Raw genomic sequence first — 15,646 nt, 5'->3', positions numbered from 1 at the left:
TGTTCGTTTTTGGCAAAATAAAGGGGTTTAAATTAGCATGGTTGTACTTATTCACGCGCGTTTTACTTTCTGTTTTTTGGCTTGTTTTTTTTTAAAATTGCCTAGAGAGTAGACCACTTTGACAAAGTATAGTTTCTGTAGGATTTTTGGGGGAGCTTGAAAAATCAATTTGCTCGACTCAAAAAAACTTCAACAAAGCTTACAATATTTCTCCCTCGAAAATTTTCTGAGCGCTCAAATCATCGCAAGAACCGCTCAAGCCGCTCAAATGTTGAGCATTTTTTGAAATTTTGTCCCTAAACGGTTTATTTGTTGCAGAGCGCACGAAACCATCTCTATTAAAATCTGAGCTCCATACCTAACACAAAACCGAGATCCGAGATATTTGGCAAAAATTAACCTAACACTGTTTTATGGTCCAAAAAATAATTTTTAAGGTTGATCGCATATCTTAAAAATTCAAATTAAAAACCGCTCATTTTTTTCAAAAAACTATCAAAAACCGCTCAAAGCAAACATTCTTAGGGTAAATTTTGAGCCTAATTGTCTAACAAAATGTTGAACTGCTCAAAATCTTTCTTGAAATTGGGCTGAAAACTTCGACTCGTGTTCTGTATTTTACGTGTGTGTTTTGTGTGAGTGTAGTACATGAATCACAAAGGCGAAGAGCTGGACAAGCCGAACTACAACAGTGTGGACATGTCTGAAGTGGAACTACAGGACAGAAGACACAACTACACTTACGACAACGGAACCAAAGTCTGGGTTGAGGACGGGGTATGTATATTCAATATTCACTTTCTTTCTTTTCCGAGCAGGGAGGTCGGCGGTTCGAAACTGGAAACGAGCAGGGAGGTCTGCGGTTCGAGACTGGAAACATTTTGAATTGAAGATGATACCCAAAAAATACATGACCGAGGTCTCAGCCGAAGGTGGTCGAGGTTACAAGTTAAGAGCTGCTGATCAGCTTGTATGTTGTTGATTTCTCAGTTGGACAAATTCACCCAAGGATTATTAACGTTTTCTAGAGCTACAACCTCAAAGCGTCCGTATCCGCGAGGAAATCAAACCGCGTCCTTATCCCTGAAGCCGCGAAAAAAAATAGTTTCTGGAAACATTTTTATAGTAAATCTTTGCCCGTATACGAATTTTTAAACCGGTTTTAACCACTGCTAGATAAATTTTTAAAATTTTTATTGAATATATACAATGGCGTGCGCAGAAACTTTTCCAGGGGGAAAAGGTGGTTTTTCAAAATTTTTTGAAAATTTTGTTGACCTTTTTTGTGGACCCTTTGGAAAGTTTTGGCAGTCAGAACTGAGGGGCAGAGGGAGGGCGGTCCCATTTCCCTCGGCACGCTACTGAATATATGGTTACATGACAAAAGATCCCTTACCTTAAGATCCCAAACGAGAAGATCCCAGTCAATAAGATACCATTCCAAAAGATACCTCGTTCTAAAATCGCCCACGACATAAGATACCATAATAAAATAACAAAGAACCTGAGAATTGAAAATAAAGCGGTTAATTGATCAAAGCAAAAACAAAGCGTCGGTTAAAATCAAAGAAACGGTAAAAATTTTGCTGGACAAATTTCGAACATGAATGACCTTGCTAATCACTTGGCCTTTAAAATGAAATTCAAACTTCAAAATAGCTTAGACTATAATTGAACTTGAAAAGGATTTCCAATTAATCAAAACCAACTTTGCTAAAAATGGCCTGATTTTCCAGACAATTCAAGTCGGTACAAAATTGAAATTGAGTTTTTGCAAAATTCTAAAGCTTTCAAATCATTTTCATAACGAATCACTTGCCGTTCTATTTGATAAAAAATATCAATTCTCAATTTTGATCAACTTTTTTTCGCTAGGCGCAATACTCAAAGGGCCGTCAGGCCCCTACCCCCAACCTAGCCTCCCGTCAATAAGAGCAATTGCTCTGGGATCAAATTGCTAGAGACAGCATTTTTGAATGCGAGTCGTAGTATTGCGTTTCGGCGTTCTCCGGGAGAATGCAAGGAGACGTCTATAAAAAAATTGATCAAACAATTTTAAATTTAGGAAAAATTAGGCAAAAACTATAACAAAATTTAATAGGTTAAATGGGCAAGTGAACGGATATAAGACAATAAGTTAGAGTCTGTGTATGAACTTGTTATCTGTTGAACTTTTTCATTCAGATCACGGTACTTCTTCCGGGATAAGTTGATAGTGCCGCTGGATGCCTTCAAAATGTTGAACTTTTGATTGTAGGAATCCAGTTGAATTTTTTCGAGAAACGTATGTATTGAAGGATGGCTGCCTTGAAACAAAGTGGTTACACCTAGATGCCACCCTTCAACTGCATTTGTGGTTCGGGCTAGACCACACACAGCATTTTGATAATGGTTCCAAAGAGAAATAGGAAAAAGTGTTTTTCGGCCAATCAAATCCCCTCTAATGTAAGTTTTTTGGAAATAAGCAGTGAGCTCGTCTAATTTTTCGAAATCGTTTTGTGAAATATCCAGTTTGGTTGCCACACTGCATATTTCCTCAATGACTAGGTCGAACCCGATTTCCACTTTTGACTCCGGAACAAAACTAAGCGCAGGAATCATATTCAGCGCTAAAACTAGCTCGCTGTTTGATTCGTACGTCTTTTTAAGGCCCAATTCGGATATTTTTCGCATAAAACTCTGACAGAGGTGAAAATAGCATCCCTTAATGTCAGTTTCGTAATGAGAGGTAAAAGCACTCAGAGCCGCAATTTCAAAGTCGATCAAAATTCTTTCCGGGGTTACGTCACCGATAAGCGATTTGAGTGCGGTTAGGAATTTGTTATAGGTTGATAAGCGCTTATTGCTAAGCAGAGCGTAAACGCAAGTGGATAAAACCCGCCAATCTGGATGTGTACAGTGTACAGCTGGTAAAACTGACTGGGGCAAATTTTGAAAGTACCGTCTACAAGCCAGGTTATATACAAGCCAGGGTATATGTACAAAATATAAAGTAGAAAAACTTGATTTGATATTTTTCTTACTTTTTCAACCCTAGAAGCTGGTACATGTCATTGAAACGGTACTCATTACACAATCGTTTGCTGTTCAAAATGGAACTTAACCTGACTGTGTAAAACTTCGTTTCGTTTACTCAAATGTGTTCTATCATAATCTGCAACTCTGATTTCTGACGATTAATATGTTTTTGGCGAACAGTCTCTTTAATTTGAATTTCTTTTTAAATTGAATTGACTGAGCTTCAGAAAAAAATGAAGGTTGCAAATTACTCTTTTTTTTGAAAAGGCAGCTTTTGCTTTTTCTATCTTGATATACCAAACACCTTTTATTCTCCCAAATCACACTATTTTACTTGTCATTTTCTATCTAATGAGTCATTCTATTGGCCTATAATGGGGGCTATAATGGGGCCCAATGCTCAAAAGTTCTCAACCGTAATCAATTCTCTTCAAACTGAGCTGACAGATGTTTGTGGTATTTTATTTCGAATTTTTGAATACTTAATTCTGATTGGCTGCGCGTAATTTTCGAGCATTAGTTCACCAGTGTTCTGGACTTCGAAAATCTTATCAAGATCCAGGTTATCTTTAACTATTTGCCCCTCCCTTTGCAAAAGGGGAGATTCGTTATGCTTACCATTGAATTATTTCTTTATAGGGGTGGCAATTCGTTACTAGGTACCCTAGGAAGGGAAATAGTTAAAGAAATCCCATAGATAGATCATACAAGATCCTGCCAAGTTACCATGCAAGATAGTGCACGGTATTGCTTCATCATGGAAGATTTCCAAGTTACTGATAATCATAATCTTGGCAAGATTTTCCGAGATCAAAACAGTGAGTCTTTCTGACACGAGGGATTCTCCCTTTTTATATGTCAATGAACTCTGTTGACCTTTTAAGTGGGTGGTTTCAGCTGCGTAGTAGGATGGTGGATGGCCAAGTGGGGGGCTACACTCTGGATGACGTCATCTACCGCATGTCTGCGTGGGACAGGATAGACATCAGAGACATGAACTACTACTTCACCCCATTGGAGAAAACACCCTTCCGGTCAGTCTGTCATTTTATTACACGAGGAGACAGCTCGTAACAGGTTACAATATGTAACAAGGCGTCAATTCGTAGAAAAAGAAGACTAGTCGTATATCATCGCGAAGCCCGGAACGTTCCGATTGCACTTTGAGGTCAAATCAAAAGTTTTTGTTCCGACTTTCGATACGAAAGTAACGGAATATTTGTGCTCGGGGTGGTTTTTTTTTCTTCAGACAAATTTCGACTTTTTAACTAGCCATTTTCGACGGAATTTTTTTATAGCATTCAAAAGGTATTGTTGTCCTGACCTTAAATTTGAAAAGATATTTCACCTGTGATCATTTTTCGTAAAGTTATGAGGGTTTAAAGATTGCCATTTGGCCATTTTGACCAATTTGGGACAATTAACGCGCGATATAATTCGCGCTATTAACGCGTAAGCGGAGATTTAATCCGTCTTCGAAATCGTTCCAAATTGGTTGAAAGAAGCTTATTTGCCATAATTGATTTGTTACAAGGAACGAAATCTAACCTTTTGTACTTTATATGGCGTGTGGGGGGATGATTTTCTCAAAAAATTTCAAATTTTGGAAAAAATAATTTTCATTTTGTTTCATTTCATTTAATTTTTTATGTTATTACTGCTGCTCCATAAACCTTAAAACGCAGTCGGAACATTCAGGGCTTCGCCCTGATACGAGCAGTCTTGTTTGATTTTCTGCTTGAATAAATAAACTTTTTTTTCATTTTTTTCTCATTTTATCCCTTCACACCCAATGTAAAATACAAGGGGTGTGTTTACCATCTAATATTTTGTATAGGACTAAATTGCTGGCCTCAGTTTAATTTGAAACTTATTAATTTGCCGCTTAGGCGTGTTATAAAAACGCAACTTGTCGCGCTTTAATTATCCCTATTGGGCCAAATTAGCAATTTTGAAATGTTCGTAACTTTACGAACAATGATCACAGATAAAGTATGTTTTGAATTGGAGCTCAAGACAACCACAATATCTTTTGAACAAGGGTATTAAAAAATCCATAAAAACGCTTTTTAGATAATCAAAATTTGACTGAATAAAAAACCACCCAAAGCATAAATGTTCCGCACTTTCATTGAAAGTCGGAACAACAAGCTGTAAGAAAGTTTGGAATGCAAGTGCAATCCAGCTACATGGAGCAACTAGGTTTGACACTTCTGCCAATATCTCTGAGGATAGAGGTCAAGTGAGAGCTCGCCCTCGCAATTATCCTGGCAGAGGACTTAATGCACAGTCTGAAATCTAAAGTCTAAATCAAAAACCCAAATCCTAGCCAAAATCGAAATCAAATCTGAAATCACAATTTGAATTCTACTAGAATATCAGCTTAATTTCTGATAAAAAATAGAAGAAGAAAGTTTCTAGTGGGCCGATTGCCTAAATCAAAATATCTTTGTTCCGACTTTCAAAGAAAACGGAATATTTACGCTTGTGGTGGTTTTTGATTTTTTCAGTCAATTTTTGGCGATCGAAATCATAGTTTTTGACAAAATTTTTTATACCCCATTGACGATATCGACTCCCTGTCCAATGAGTCAAATGTAAAAAAAATAATTTAACTCTAACAAGACTGCTCGTATCAGGGCGAAGCCCTGAATGTTCCGACTGCCTTTTAAGGTTTATGGAGCAGTATTAACATTAAAAATTAAATGTAAGAAAAAATAAAATGAAAAAAAATTTTTTCTAAAATTTGAAATTTTTTATGAAAATCATCCCCCCACACGCCATACAAAGTACAAAAAGATAGATTTTGCTCCTTGTAACAAACCAATTATGGCGAATAAGCTTCTTTTAACCAATTTGGAATGATTTCTAAGACGGATTAACTCTCCGCTTACGCGTTAATAGCGCGAAATATATCGCGCGTTAATTGTCCCAAATTGGCCAAAATGGCAATCTTTAAATCCCCATAACTTTACGAAAAATGATCACAGGTGAAATATCTTTTCAAATTTGAGCTCAAGACAACAACACCTTTCGAATGATATAAAAAAATTCCGTCAAAAATGGCTAGTTAAAAAGTCGAAATTTGTCTGAAGAAAAAAAACCCACCCCGAACACAAATATTCCGTTACTTTCGTATCGAAAGTCGGAACAATAATTTGACAGGGAAAATAAAAATTCATAATTTGACCGTGGCTTGGACTAGTTTAAGCGCGCTTTGAAGATTTAGTTCAAAATGCTGACAGTGTAACAATAGTTATTCGTGCATGGCAAATTATACCGCAGAACAAAATCGTTTAAAATTGAATTGAGGCTAGCTTAGTGTCACACTTAGCTATCACACTTAGTTTCAATATTGTGCAATTTTAATAGATTATCAATATATTCTTTTCCCAGTTGACTAAAAAGACCAAAAATGATCAATTTTCACGGTGAAATTTTGGGCCCGAATTTGGCAAAACAAATTGAACCATGGTAATTTGGTTCAACCAACCCTATTTGAGAAAAACGCGTTTAAATTGCTAGCATAGTTGACAACCATAATTAGAATAGACCCTAATTACACGGTAGCATACGATCGTGGGGTCACCGGAATGACCTGGTGAACTCATTTTTACACCATTAAATTGGTGTCTGAGAGAGGGAGAGATAGTTACAAAGGTAGTAACAGGCAAAATGTACATTGTTAGGTTTGAGTCAACACTTTGTATAATGTGGGGCGAAAATAACACCATACACCCTAAATAAACCAAATTAAGATCCACCACTTTTTTTATTTTGGGTTACAATTGCATGTAAGTAGCTTGTTCTTTTTAGCTCAAAATCCAGTTATCATCCTCCCGGCAAAAACGTTAAAGTTGTATGGGGAAGATGCTAACCTACTCCATATTGACCTAATTTGTTTTTTCGACCTCTTTTCTTACTTCAATCAATCTGAACGAAAGCAACTTTCCGGTCAATCTGGCATGAACAAACAAAACGTTCACTCTTTGATGTAAACAAAACAAAGCAAACTTTTGAAGAAAAAAATTATTGCGACCGGAAAATTGAAAATTAGTTGAACAAGACTGCTCGTATCAGGGCGAAGCCCTGAATGTTCCGACTGCCTTTTAAGGTTTATTGAGCAGCAGTAATACATAAAAAATGAAATGAAATAAAATAAAATGAAATTTTTTTTCTTCTAAAATTGAAAATTTTTCATGAAAATCATCCCCCCACACGCCATATAAAGTACAAAAAGATAGATTTCGTTCCTTGTAACAAATCAATTATGGCAAATAAGCTTCGTTCAACCAATTTGGAACGATTTATAAGACGGATTAAATCTCCGCTTACGCGTTAATAGCGCGAATTATATCGCGCGTTAATTGTCCCAAATTGGTCAAAATAGCCAAAATGGCAATCTTTAAACCCTCATAACTTTACGAAAAATGATCACAGGTGAAATATCTTCTCAAATTTAAGCTCAAGACAACAATGGGTTTCGAATGATAAAAAAAATTCCGCCAAAAATGGCTAGTTAAAAAGTCGAAATTTGTCTGAAGAAAAAAAAACCCACCCCGAGCACAAATATTCCGTTACTTTCGTATCAAAAGTCGGAACAATAAACACAAGACATCCGGCAAGGCTATTTCGTAAAGATTAAGTCTTCTATTCGTCGGTCCAATATACATTCAATGCTCGAATAAGTTATTGCTCTGAAAACCGAAGGTCGAAAAAAACTTTAGTTAGGATCGTTTTTTCAGCACAGTTTTTAGTCCATTTTGGAAACGTCATAGACTGTGTGCTCGGGGGGGGGGGGGTTGTTTTTTCTTCAGACAAATTTTGACTTTTTAACTAGCCATTTTTGACGGACATTTTTTACATCATTCGAAAGGTATTGTTGTCCTGAGCTCAAATTTGAAAAGATATTTTACCTGTGATCATTTTCCGTAAAGTTACGGGGGTTTAAAGATTGCCATTTTGGCCAATTTGGGACAATTAACGCGCGATATATTTCGCGCTATTAACGCGTAAGCGGAGAGTTAATCCGTCTTAGAAATCGTTCCAAATTGGTTAAAAGAAGCTTATGTGCCATAATTGGTTTGTTACAAGGAGCGAAATCTATCCTTATGTACTTTGTATGGCGTGTGAGGGGATGATTTTTATTTAAAAAACTTCAAATTTTAGAAAAAATTTTTGATTTTGTTTTATTTCATTGAATTTTTAAATGTTATTACTGCTCCATAAACCTTAAACGGCAGTCGGAACATTCAGGGCTTCGCCCTGATACGAGCAGTCTTGATAATAAGAATTTAAAAAACAAACTATTTATAAAAAGAATTTTAGGTTTAATTCAATATTCTTGATTCACATGGGCGAATTTTTTTCAAAAAAAGTTGGTGAATTTTGTCGATAATGTTGAGTTTTATCAATATTTCTATGCTCTCTTGAAACGCCAGAAAGACCCGTTTTTGTCAAAGAAATCTACGCTGCAGGCAAAATTTTCATAAACTGTGTTTATTTTTTAAAAAACTTTAATCTTTTTCTTCGAGCTTGCTTTCCCCTCAAAATTGGAGTTTATATTTGCGACCAAGCCCTCATTAGAAAAAATTTAGGTTCGCTCGTCCAAGACATAAAATAATACCAAAAAACAAAAACTAAAAACAAAAATCTCATTGATGTCTTAGAATAGTACCATACAGTAGACAATCCCGCTCCTGATTATTCGATTTTCAATACCTATCAGGAGCATCAAAATATTACATATCACGAGAAATGTATAACAAAAAAATTTCTAGTTATTTCCGAATGCCGTTTGCCGTGTTTTTCGCTCTGCACGCTCTCATTGTTCCAACTTCCGAATAAAATGACGGAATAATTGTGCTTAGGGTGGTTTCTTTTCAGGAAACATTTTGCGACTTTTTAATTAGCCAGGTTTTGATGAAATTTTTTAACATCATTTTTTTTACATCATCTTACTAAAGTTTTTTATATCTGAAAAGTTTTTTTGAGGTTTTTTTTATATCTAAATAGAGGTTTATTTATATCTAAAAAGCATTGTTGTCGTGAGCTCAAATTTAAAAAGATTTTTCACCTGGGAGTTTTTTTGTAAAGTAATGAGGGTTAAGTTAAAAATTGGCAATATGACCAATTTGGGACAATTGACGCGCGATACATTTCGCGCTATTAATGAGTAGGAGGAGATTTAATCCGTCCAAGAAATTGATCCAAATTGGTAAATGCAGGCTATTTGTCATAATTGCTACGCTACTGGGAGCAAATTATATCATTTCGTAGTGGGGTGATAGTTTTTAAATCTCAACTTTTTTTTCAAATTGTTTGTTCACTTTTTTTTGGAAAATGCACCAAATACTTTTTTTTAAAGTAAACACTGCTCCATAGACCCTTAAAGGCAGTAGGAACACTCTGAGTTTTGACATGATACAAGCAGTCTTGTTATGATTACGTTTATCATATATATTTCATGCATCCGTAAAGAATGAGGCTATACGTGTCACCCTTTGAGGTCCGTGACTTATGTCCAGACTTCAAAAGTCGCACCACATATCTTTTATCGTATCAAGACCCAATTTACATTATGAGTTGGGAAAGTCTGAAAATTCAATCGCAGGATCTTGTTAACTATTTCCCCCTTTTTAAATTTTCAAAATATCAAATATGGCGGCCACATAGTTTGTTTTCAGAAAATACATATATATATATATATATATATAAATATTCAAAATGTTTTACGTGGGTATTATATAAATAGTGAGTGATACAAATACGAAAGCGCAAAAATAAAAACCCTCTTAATTGTTGACATTTTTGAAATGCATATTTTATACAGAAATGGTTCCCGTACCGAACGGACGCTGTGTTTCTAGATAGAAATTCTATGTAGATTATCTAGCCTAGTTTTCTCGTATTTTCCGTGCAAAAGTGATCTATTTCTTTTCTAGTTTAGAAACAAACATTTTCTGGAAAGAAATAACCAGAAATCAGTTCACTGTTCAACCGCAACGAGATAAACATGCTTCGAGCATACACAGTAGCAGGAGCGAATAGAATGCAAACTTACACTTGTTATAACATTGTTATTTTCCTAAAACTAGAGAACTGTTTTAAGGGATGTAGCCTTGTGGATACAGCAAATGTCTAGCAAGCAGAAGGTATGAGGTCGATCCCCAACAGAAGACTTATTTCCAGCTAAAAATAGCCTAGATTTAACTAATTTTTGATCAGAATAAGTATGAGAAATGAAGTAATTAAAGAAAATCTATGCTTTATTTAAACATTTCAAAAAGAATTTCTGACCAGAAATAAATTTAGATACAAAGTATTTCAGGTCAGAAATAAAGAATTTTCTCGGTTCGGGTTGTCAAAAATAATACATGCATAGGGGGAATAGTTAATAAGATCCCAATCGCGAAAGCCACAAACTTGATAGCAAAAATCAGGTCAAACGAAGTTTTGATCGCGAAAGTCTCGAAACATCCTCAATAACCTCTACAACTAAGCGCAGGTGAATTGTGCGAAGGCCGAAATGGGCGAATAACAAAATGTGGGTTTATTTTACTTCGGGATGTGACTCGACAAAATGAGTTCATTTTTGTTTAGACTCGCAATTGCTATCCAGCGTGAGTTCGGCATGTACAACTTCTCGCTCAAGTCGGGAATGGGTGAGTCATTTAATTCTATAGAATCGCTTTGAAGAGGGAATTTTTTTGTTCAACGCATGAGTGGATTTAAGTAATGTCAATTTTTTCTTAAGTCGACTGATTTGACGCCGTAACGACCCTATTTTGGCAAAACGTTCGGCGCCACAGGAAAATTTTGAAAGTGCGGCACTTTTTGGAAAGTTTTGACCAAAATATTGCGTTTTTGGCACGCCCGCCACCCACAAAATAAGTTATATTGAAGAAAGCGCCTTTCAGAAAAATTTTTAAGACCGGTTGGCCGAAAATTGGTGTCAAAAATAGTACCAAAAAGGGACCCTTTTCGTTGCTGAGGGGGTCGAATCGCTACGAGTTGAAAGCGGCGTTCCAAAAGTGTAGCCTATCAAATTTCTTGGAAAAATTCGTCAGCATCGGTTGCGTTTTGTTTTACAAAAAGATATAAATAATTATTTTGAACTTCCGATTTTTAAAGTTGAAATTGAATTTTGTAAAAATTTTAGCTTCAGCTACAAGTGAAATTATTTATATTACATCGAAATTAGTAACAGTTCAAAATTTGTTTGTTTTTCAGGTCGCCGAGATGATCCGAAAAAAATAAAAGCCATGGAATCAAAGAACATTCGATTGGATAAATGGTTAGAATTTTTAAACACTACTTTAGAACAGTAGCAAAACTAAATCAGGTTTATTTTAATTATTCACTTGATTAATTCTCCAGATTTTTTTGCGGCCCTTCTAATCTTCATGCGGTGGAAACGTATTTTTTTTTCTTTTCAGAGTAAATCAGAGAATACCAAAATGTGTCTATGCAGCCTTGCTTTGCCGATGTTCTAATTAAAATTTTAATTTTTAGTGACAATTTGCGCTTTTAAATAGAAAATTAATTCAATTAAATTGATTTAGCAATGCACCGCAACCAAACGGCCCAAAACAGTAAGAAACCGCCAAAAGCGGCATCAAATGAAGTTCTGTAATTATGTTATAAAGCCAGCATGCCTTAAAAATATATACGTAATATCGATTTTTTGGCAATAAAGTGAATAAATTTATTTTCAGTTTCTTCAATTACAGTTTGGGTCATTTCTGTTATGTGGTTCAAAAATCAAAACAAGACGTCTCGTATCAAGGTCAAACCTTGACTGTAAAAAGTGTGTGAAGTAGCGTTTGTTAACAACATGGATACCATTTTCAAAGAAAGGTCAAAATTGTCATACACATTTATCAATCAACCGTCTAGTAACGAAGTATATATGGGGCTTTGAAAACTGCCAATTTGGGACAATTACCGACTCAGAATAAGTTCTAAATGAATTGAGGTTAAGAAGGATCTTTTTTATATGCTACTCGAAGTTTACTAAATCACCTTGTACTTCGTGTTTTGTTTTTCGACAAAAAAAAATGTTTTCAATTTTTCAAATTTTTTTTGAAAATTTATCGCAATTTTTGATACAAAAGCTATTTTTAATAGGCGAAAGGCCAGCCATATTCGGGGTTTTGCCCTGATACGAGCTCTTGTTATTATTTCACACATTGACAAAATATGTTTGAATTTATTTTTTTTCAGCTCTCAAATACTTGAAATAGAACTTAAACGTTAGTCAATGCCCAATTCTCAAATCAGAAATTTAACCTTTGAATTTTTAGCGATACTCTCTCGGTTTGTGCGTAAGTGAATTATCCATCCTTCCCTTGTAAATCGATCCAAAAATTATCGGAAACTATTGATTGCAGAGTTGAATTGGCCATGTTTTTATTTTTGAAAGTTTCGGTCGGTTAATCGCGTTTTATGATTTCAACACAAGGCGCTTTTGATATCATCACGACATTGCTTCAAAATTTTTATCGTTGCACTGAAATTGAACCTCATAACAACAACTCACTAAAAAGAGGAGTGAAAATAAGTCACGCCAAGTGCACTGAGTCACTGTCGGGTGACATTCGTTTCATCCCCAAATCATTTCACCCTTTTTTTAGCCCAGAACCACCCCGCCCCCCAGTTTACCCGCCATTTTAGAAACCAAATCTAACAAACAAGACAGTTTTTACGTGTAATTTATATTTTCCTTAATTCTGAGGATTTTTTTTTAGATCTTATTAACAATCCCCATCAGGGGCGGTTTTAAGGCGGGGCCTGTGGGGGGGGGGGGGGGGGGGGAATTGGGAGTTTGACGCCTTTTCTTCCTCAGGGATTCGACCCCCTGCGGAACCAAAGAGTCCCCCCTTTGTACTGGTTTAAGATATCCATTTTTGGGGGACTAACCCTGAAATTTTTCTAAAGGCATTTTATACTAATATTGAAGGGGCGCGCGCGTCCAAAAAAACGCGATTTCTTGGTCAAAATTTTGTGGTCAAAAGTTTTTTTGGTCAAAATTTCTTGGTCAAAAGTTTGCCTACGGCGCATAAATTTTGGCCAAAACATGGTCTTTTTAGTGATTTGGGAGAGCTCGGAAAATCAAATTGGTCGACCTAAAAAAAATTGTCATTTTTTTTTTTAAAATCCAACCCCCCTTCGAGAAAATCCTAGATCCGCCACTGATCCCCCTATTTGAAAAAGGGAAAAACTCGTTACCGAGTTCAAATATTTGACTATGCTTAACTGCTTAAACTTTTCTGTATAAATTTAGCTAGTGCTATGTGGGCAAATTGTTAACAGAATCCCATTTTTGCCTCAAGGGTTGAAAAACTGCCACTTAAAAGAGGTTGCAGGGGCGGATCTAGGATTTTCTCGAGGGGGGGGGGGGAATTTTCAAAAAAAATTTCGAAAATTTTGTCGACCTTTTTTTTTAGGTCGACCGAATTGAATTTTGAGCTCTCGCTAAGCATGGTTTAGTCCCTTTTTTGGCAACATTTTCTGCGCCGCAGGCAAAAATTTGAAAAAAAACAGGCCAAAAAAGGCGTTTTTAGGCACTTTTTGGAAAATTTTGACCGAAAATTGCGTTTTTTCGGCGCGCGCTCCCCTCTCAAAAATAGAATATATTGGCGCCAAAGTCGCTTTTAGAAAATTTTTTGGGTCGGTTGGCCAAAAATGGATTTCTTAAAAAGTACCAAAGGGGGGACCCTTTGGGTCGGCAGGGGGTCGAATCCCTGAGGGGAAGGGGTCCGCAACCCCCTAAATCCGCCCCTGAGAGGTTGTCCAAAAAGTGGTATTGAAATGACATCGGGGTTGAACAGACAGGGGTGAAATGATTAAGCGCCCGACATTAATAAAACATACCCGCCAACTGTAAGCAACCGCTTCTTAAACAGCAGAACTAAAATTTAGACTCACGACGCTAGAGACTTTGAACTTCACTTACGATTCCCTTTATAGATACATAATTAGTCTCACCCACCGATAATGGGCAAATTTAGGCTTTTGGAACTTCTGCTAATCAACGAACTTGTTTACAGCACCACTCCATACTAAATTAAACTTGTCTTTTCGATTAAATATATATTACTGATTTTTTTTATAATGTATCGCTGCTATTGGGTTTTACATTTTGTGTTGTAATAATGAAAAAAGATATAAAATTCGGCAAATATTTTGCTTTTTAATTGGTTTTTAGAAATTATTTGTTAAGTATTGCTGCTATTGGATTACATTTACTGTTCTAATATTGCAGAAAACTTTCAATTTGGCCAATATTTTGGTTTAACAGTACTTGCTTTTAACTTTTGGTTACATACGAACTGATTCCATGCAGCGAAGTTTTATGCCAGATGACAGCTGCTGATTGGCTAGTGTTGCTCAATTTTGATTGGCTGGTTTCCTTTGTAGGGTATACTGTATGATGGACGAGGGTACCAGTAAAGAGATGAGTCAAATGCAGGCGGTCATCAACGAGATCAAGGATCCCATGCTTAACCGGGAACTCAAAGTCATCTGTACGTATTTTAACGATTATAGATAAGTTGATAATGTGTTGTTTGAAGCAAGGGCGGGTTTATTAATTGGAAAACCTTCGGTTCTTTTTTACGACATCCATTCTGGCCAACCAATGACCAAAAAAGGCTGATAAAAAGAATCTGAATAAAAGAAGGCAAAATCGACAGTAATAGTCAAATAGGGGTCTAGGACTAAATTCCCCAGGATAAAATCCCACCGGATATAATCCCCCAGGACTAAATCCCCCGTAGGACCAAATCCCCCGTGGGATTTAGTTCTGGGGGATTATATCCGGTGGAATTTTATCCTGGGGGATTTTATCCTGGGGGATTTAGTCCGCGAGCGGTCAAATAAATCAATTGGAAAACAGCTTTGGTAGGAAAATGGCAGCCGAAAAAAGAAAACGAAAAAAAAGTAAAAACAATTTAAACAGTTTTCAAAAATTTTTTCTCTTTTTTTGCTGAAGTTTTTTGATTTTTTGAAGTTTTTGATTCCCAAATTGGTGCTAAAAACAACTAAAACCAACTTTACTTGAGCAAAATTAAGTTTCCACATAAAAAGTCAAAAATTTTATACCGGTTTTTCTCGACACTGAGAAAACTTGTTCAGAACTTTAAAATCTCTTCGTATCATTACTGAAAGGGTTTTAATATGACATGTCACTCGACCTATTGCGATGACCAAAGTAGGTGATTTTGCGAGGAAAACAAGAAAAAAGAGAAAAAAACTAAAACAAACTTTTAATGTCAAAAACGTTTGAGACAAAGGAAGTTGGGAAAGAGTTTTGGTAATCATGTGCAAAATTCTTTGAATTGAAGCATTTTTTTTTGGTTTTTGAATGTAATATAAATCAAGGTAACCCTAAACAACTAGTTTTCAAGTTCAAATTGCTTTTGTACATATTTGATTACGGTAGCATCTAATGTAAAAGTTATTCCAAAAGGGACAAACATAGACTTATAAGGAGCATGAGAAGATGTATTCAAGTAAACAATTTCTACTAGAGAACATAAAATTGCTTCCCAAAAACTCTAACAAGTTCAAATTTTTGGTTGATCAACTTAACCAAGAGCCAAAAGCGATAAGTATAACACAAACC

The 15,646-nt window shown here is 35.8% G+C and overlaps 1 protein-coding gene across 9 annotated transcripts in view; it reads left to right on the top strand.

Moving 5' to 3' along the window:
- Positions 1-15,646, top strand: part of LOC134852203 (voltage-dependent calcium channel subunit alpha-2/delta-3-like) — a 107,960-nt gene that overhangs the window by 70,203 nt on the left and 22,111 nt on the right. For 6 of the 9 annotated variants that reach the window (XM_063868519.1, XM_063868520.1, XM_063868518.1 and 3 more), the window contains 8 exons: positions 646-777; positions 3,038-3,061; positions 3,916-4,052; positions 10,621-10,682; positions 11,251-11,314; positions 11,583-11,612; positions 12,324-12,344; positions 14,440-14,546. In XM_063868519.1, coding sequence (XP_063724589.1) covers positions 646-777; positions 3,038-3,061; positions 3,916-4,052; positions 10,621-10,682; positions 11,251-11,314; positions 11,583-11,612; positions 12,324-12,344; positions 14,440-14,546 — 577 coding nt within the window. The remainder of the gene's footprint in view (positions 1-645; positions 778-3,037; positions 3,062-3,915; positions 4,053-10,620; positions 10,683-11,250; positions 11,315-11,582; positions 11,613-12,323; positions 12,345-14,439; positions 14,547-15,646) is intronic. The other 3 variants (XM_063868521.1, XM_063868523.1, XM_063868524.1) reach the window with 3 other exon arrangements.

The sequence above is a fragment of the Symsagittifera roscoffensis genome, chromosome 7 (assembly GCF_963678635.1).
Source record: "Symsagittifera roscoffensis chromosome 7, txSymRosc1.1, whole genome shotgun sequence".
Classification (NCBI taxonomy): domain Eukaryota; kingdom Metazoa; phylum Xenacoelomorpha; order Acoela; family Convolutidae; genus Symsagittifera; species Symsagittifera roscoffensis.
The sequence above is the reverse complement of the archived record's forward strand: the minus strand, read 5'-3'. Positions and strand labels throughout refer to the sequence as shown.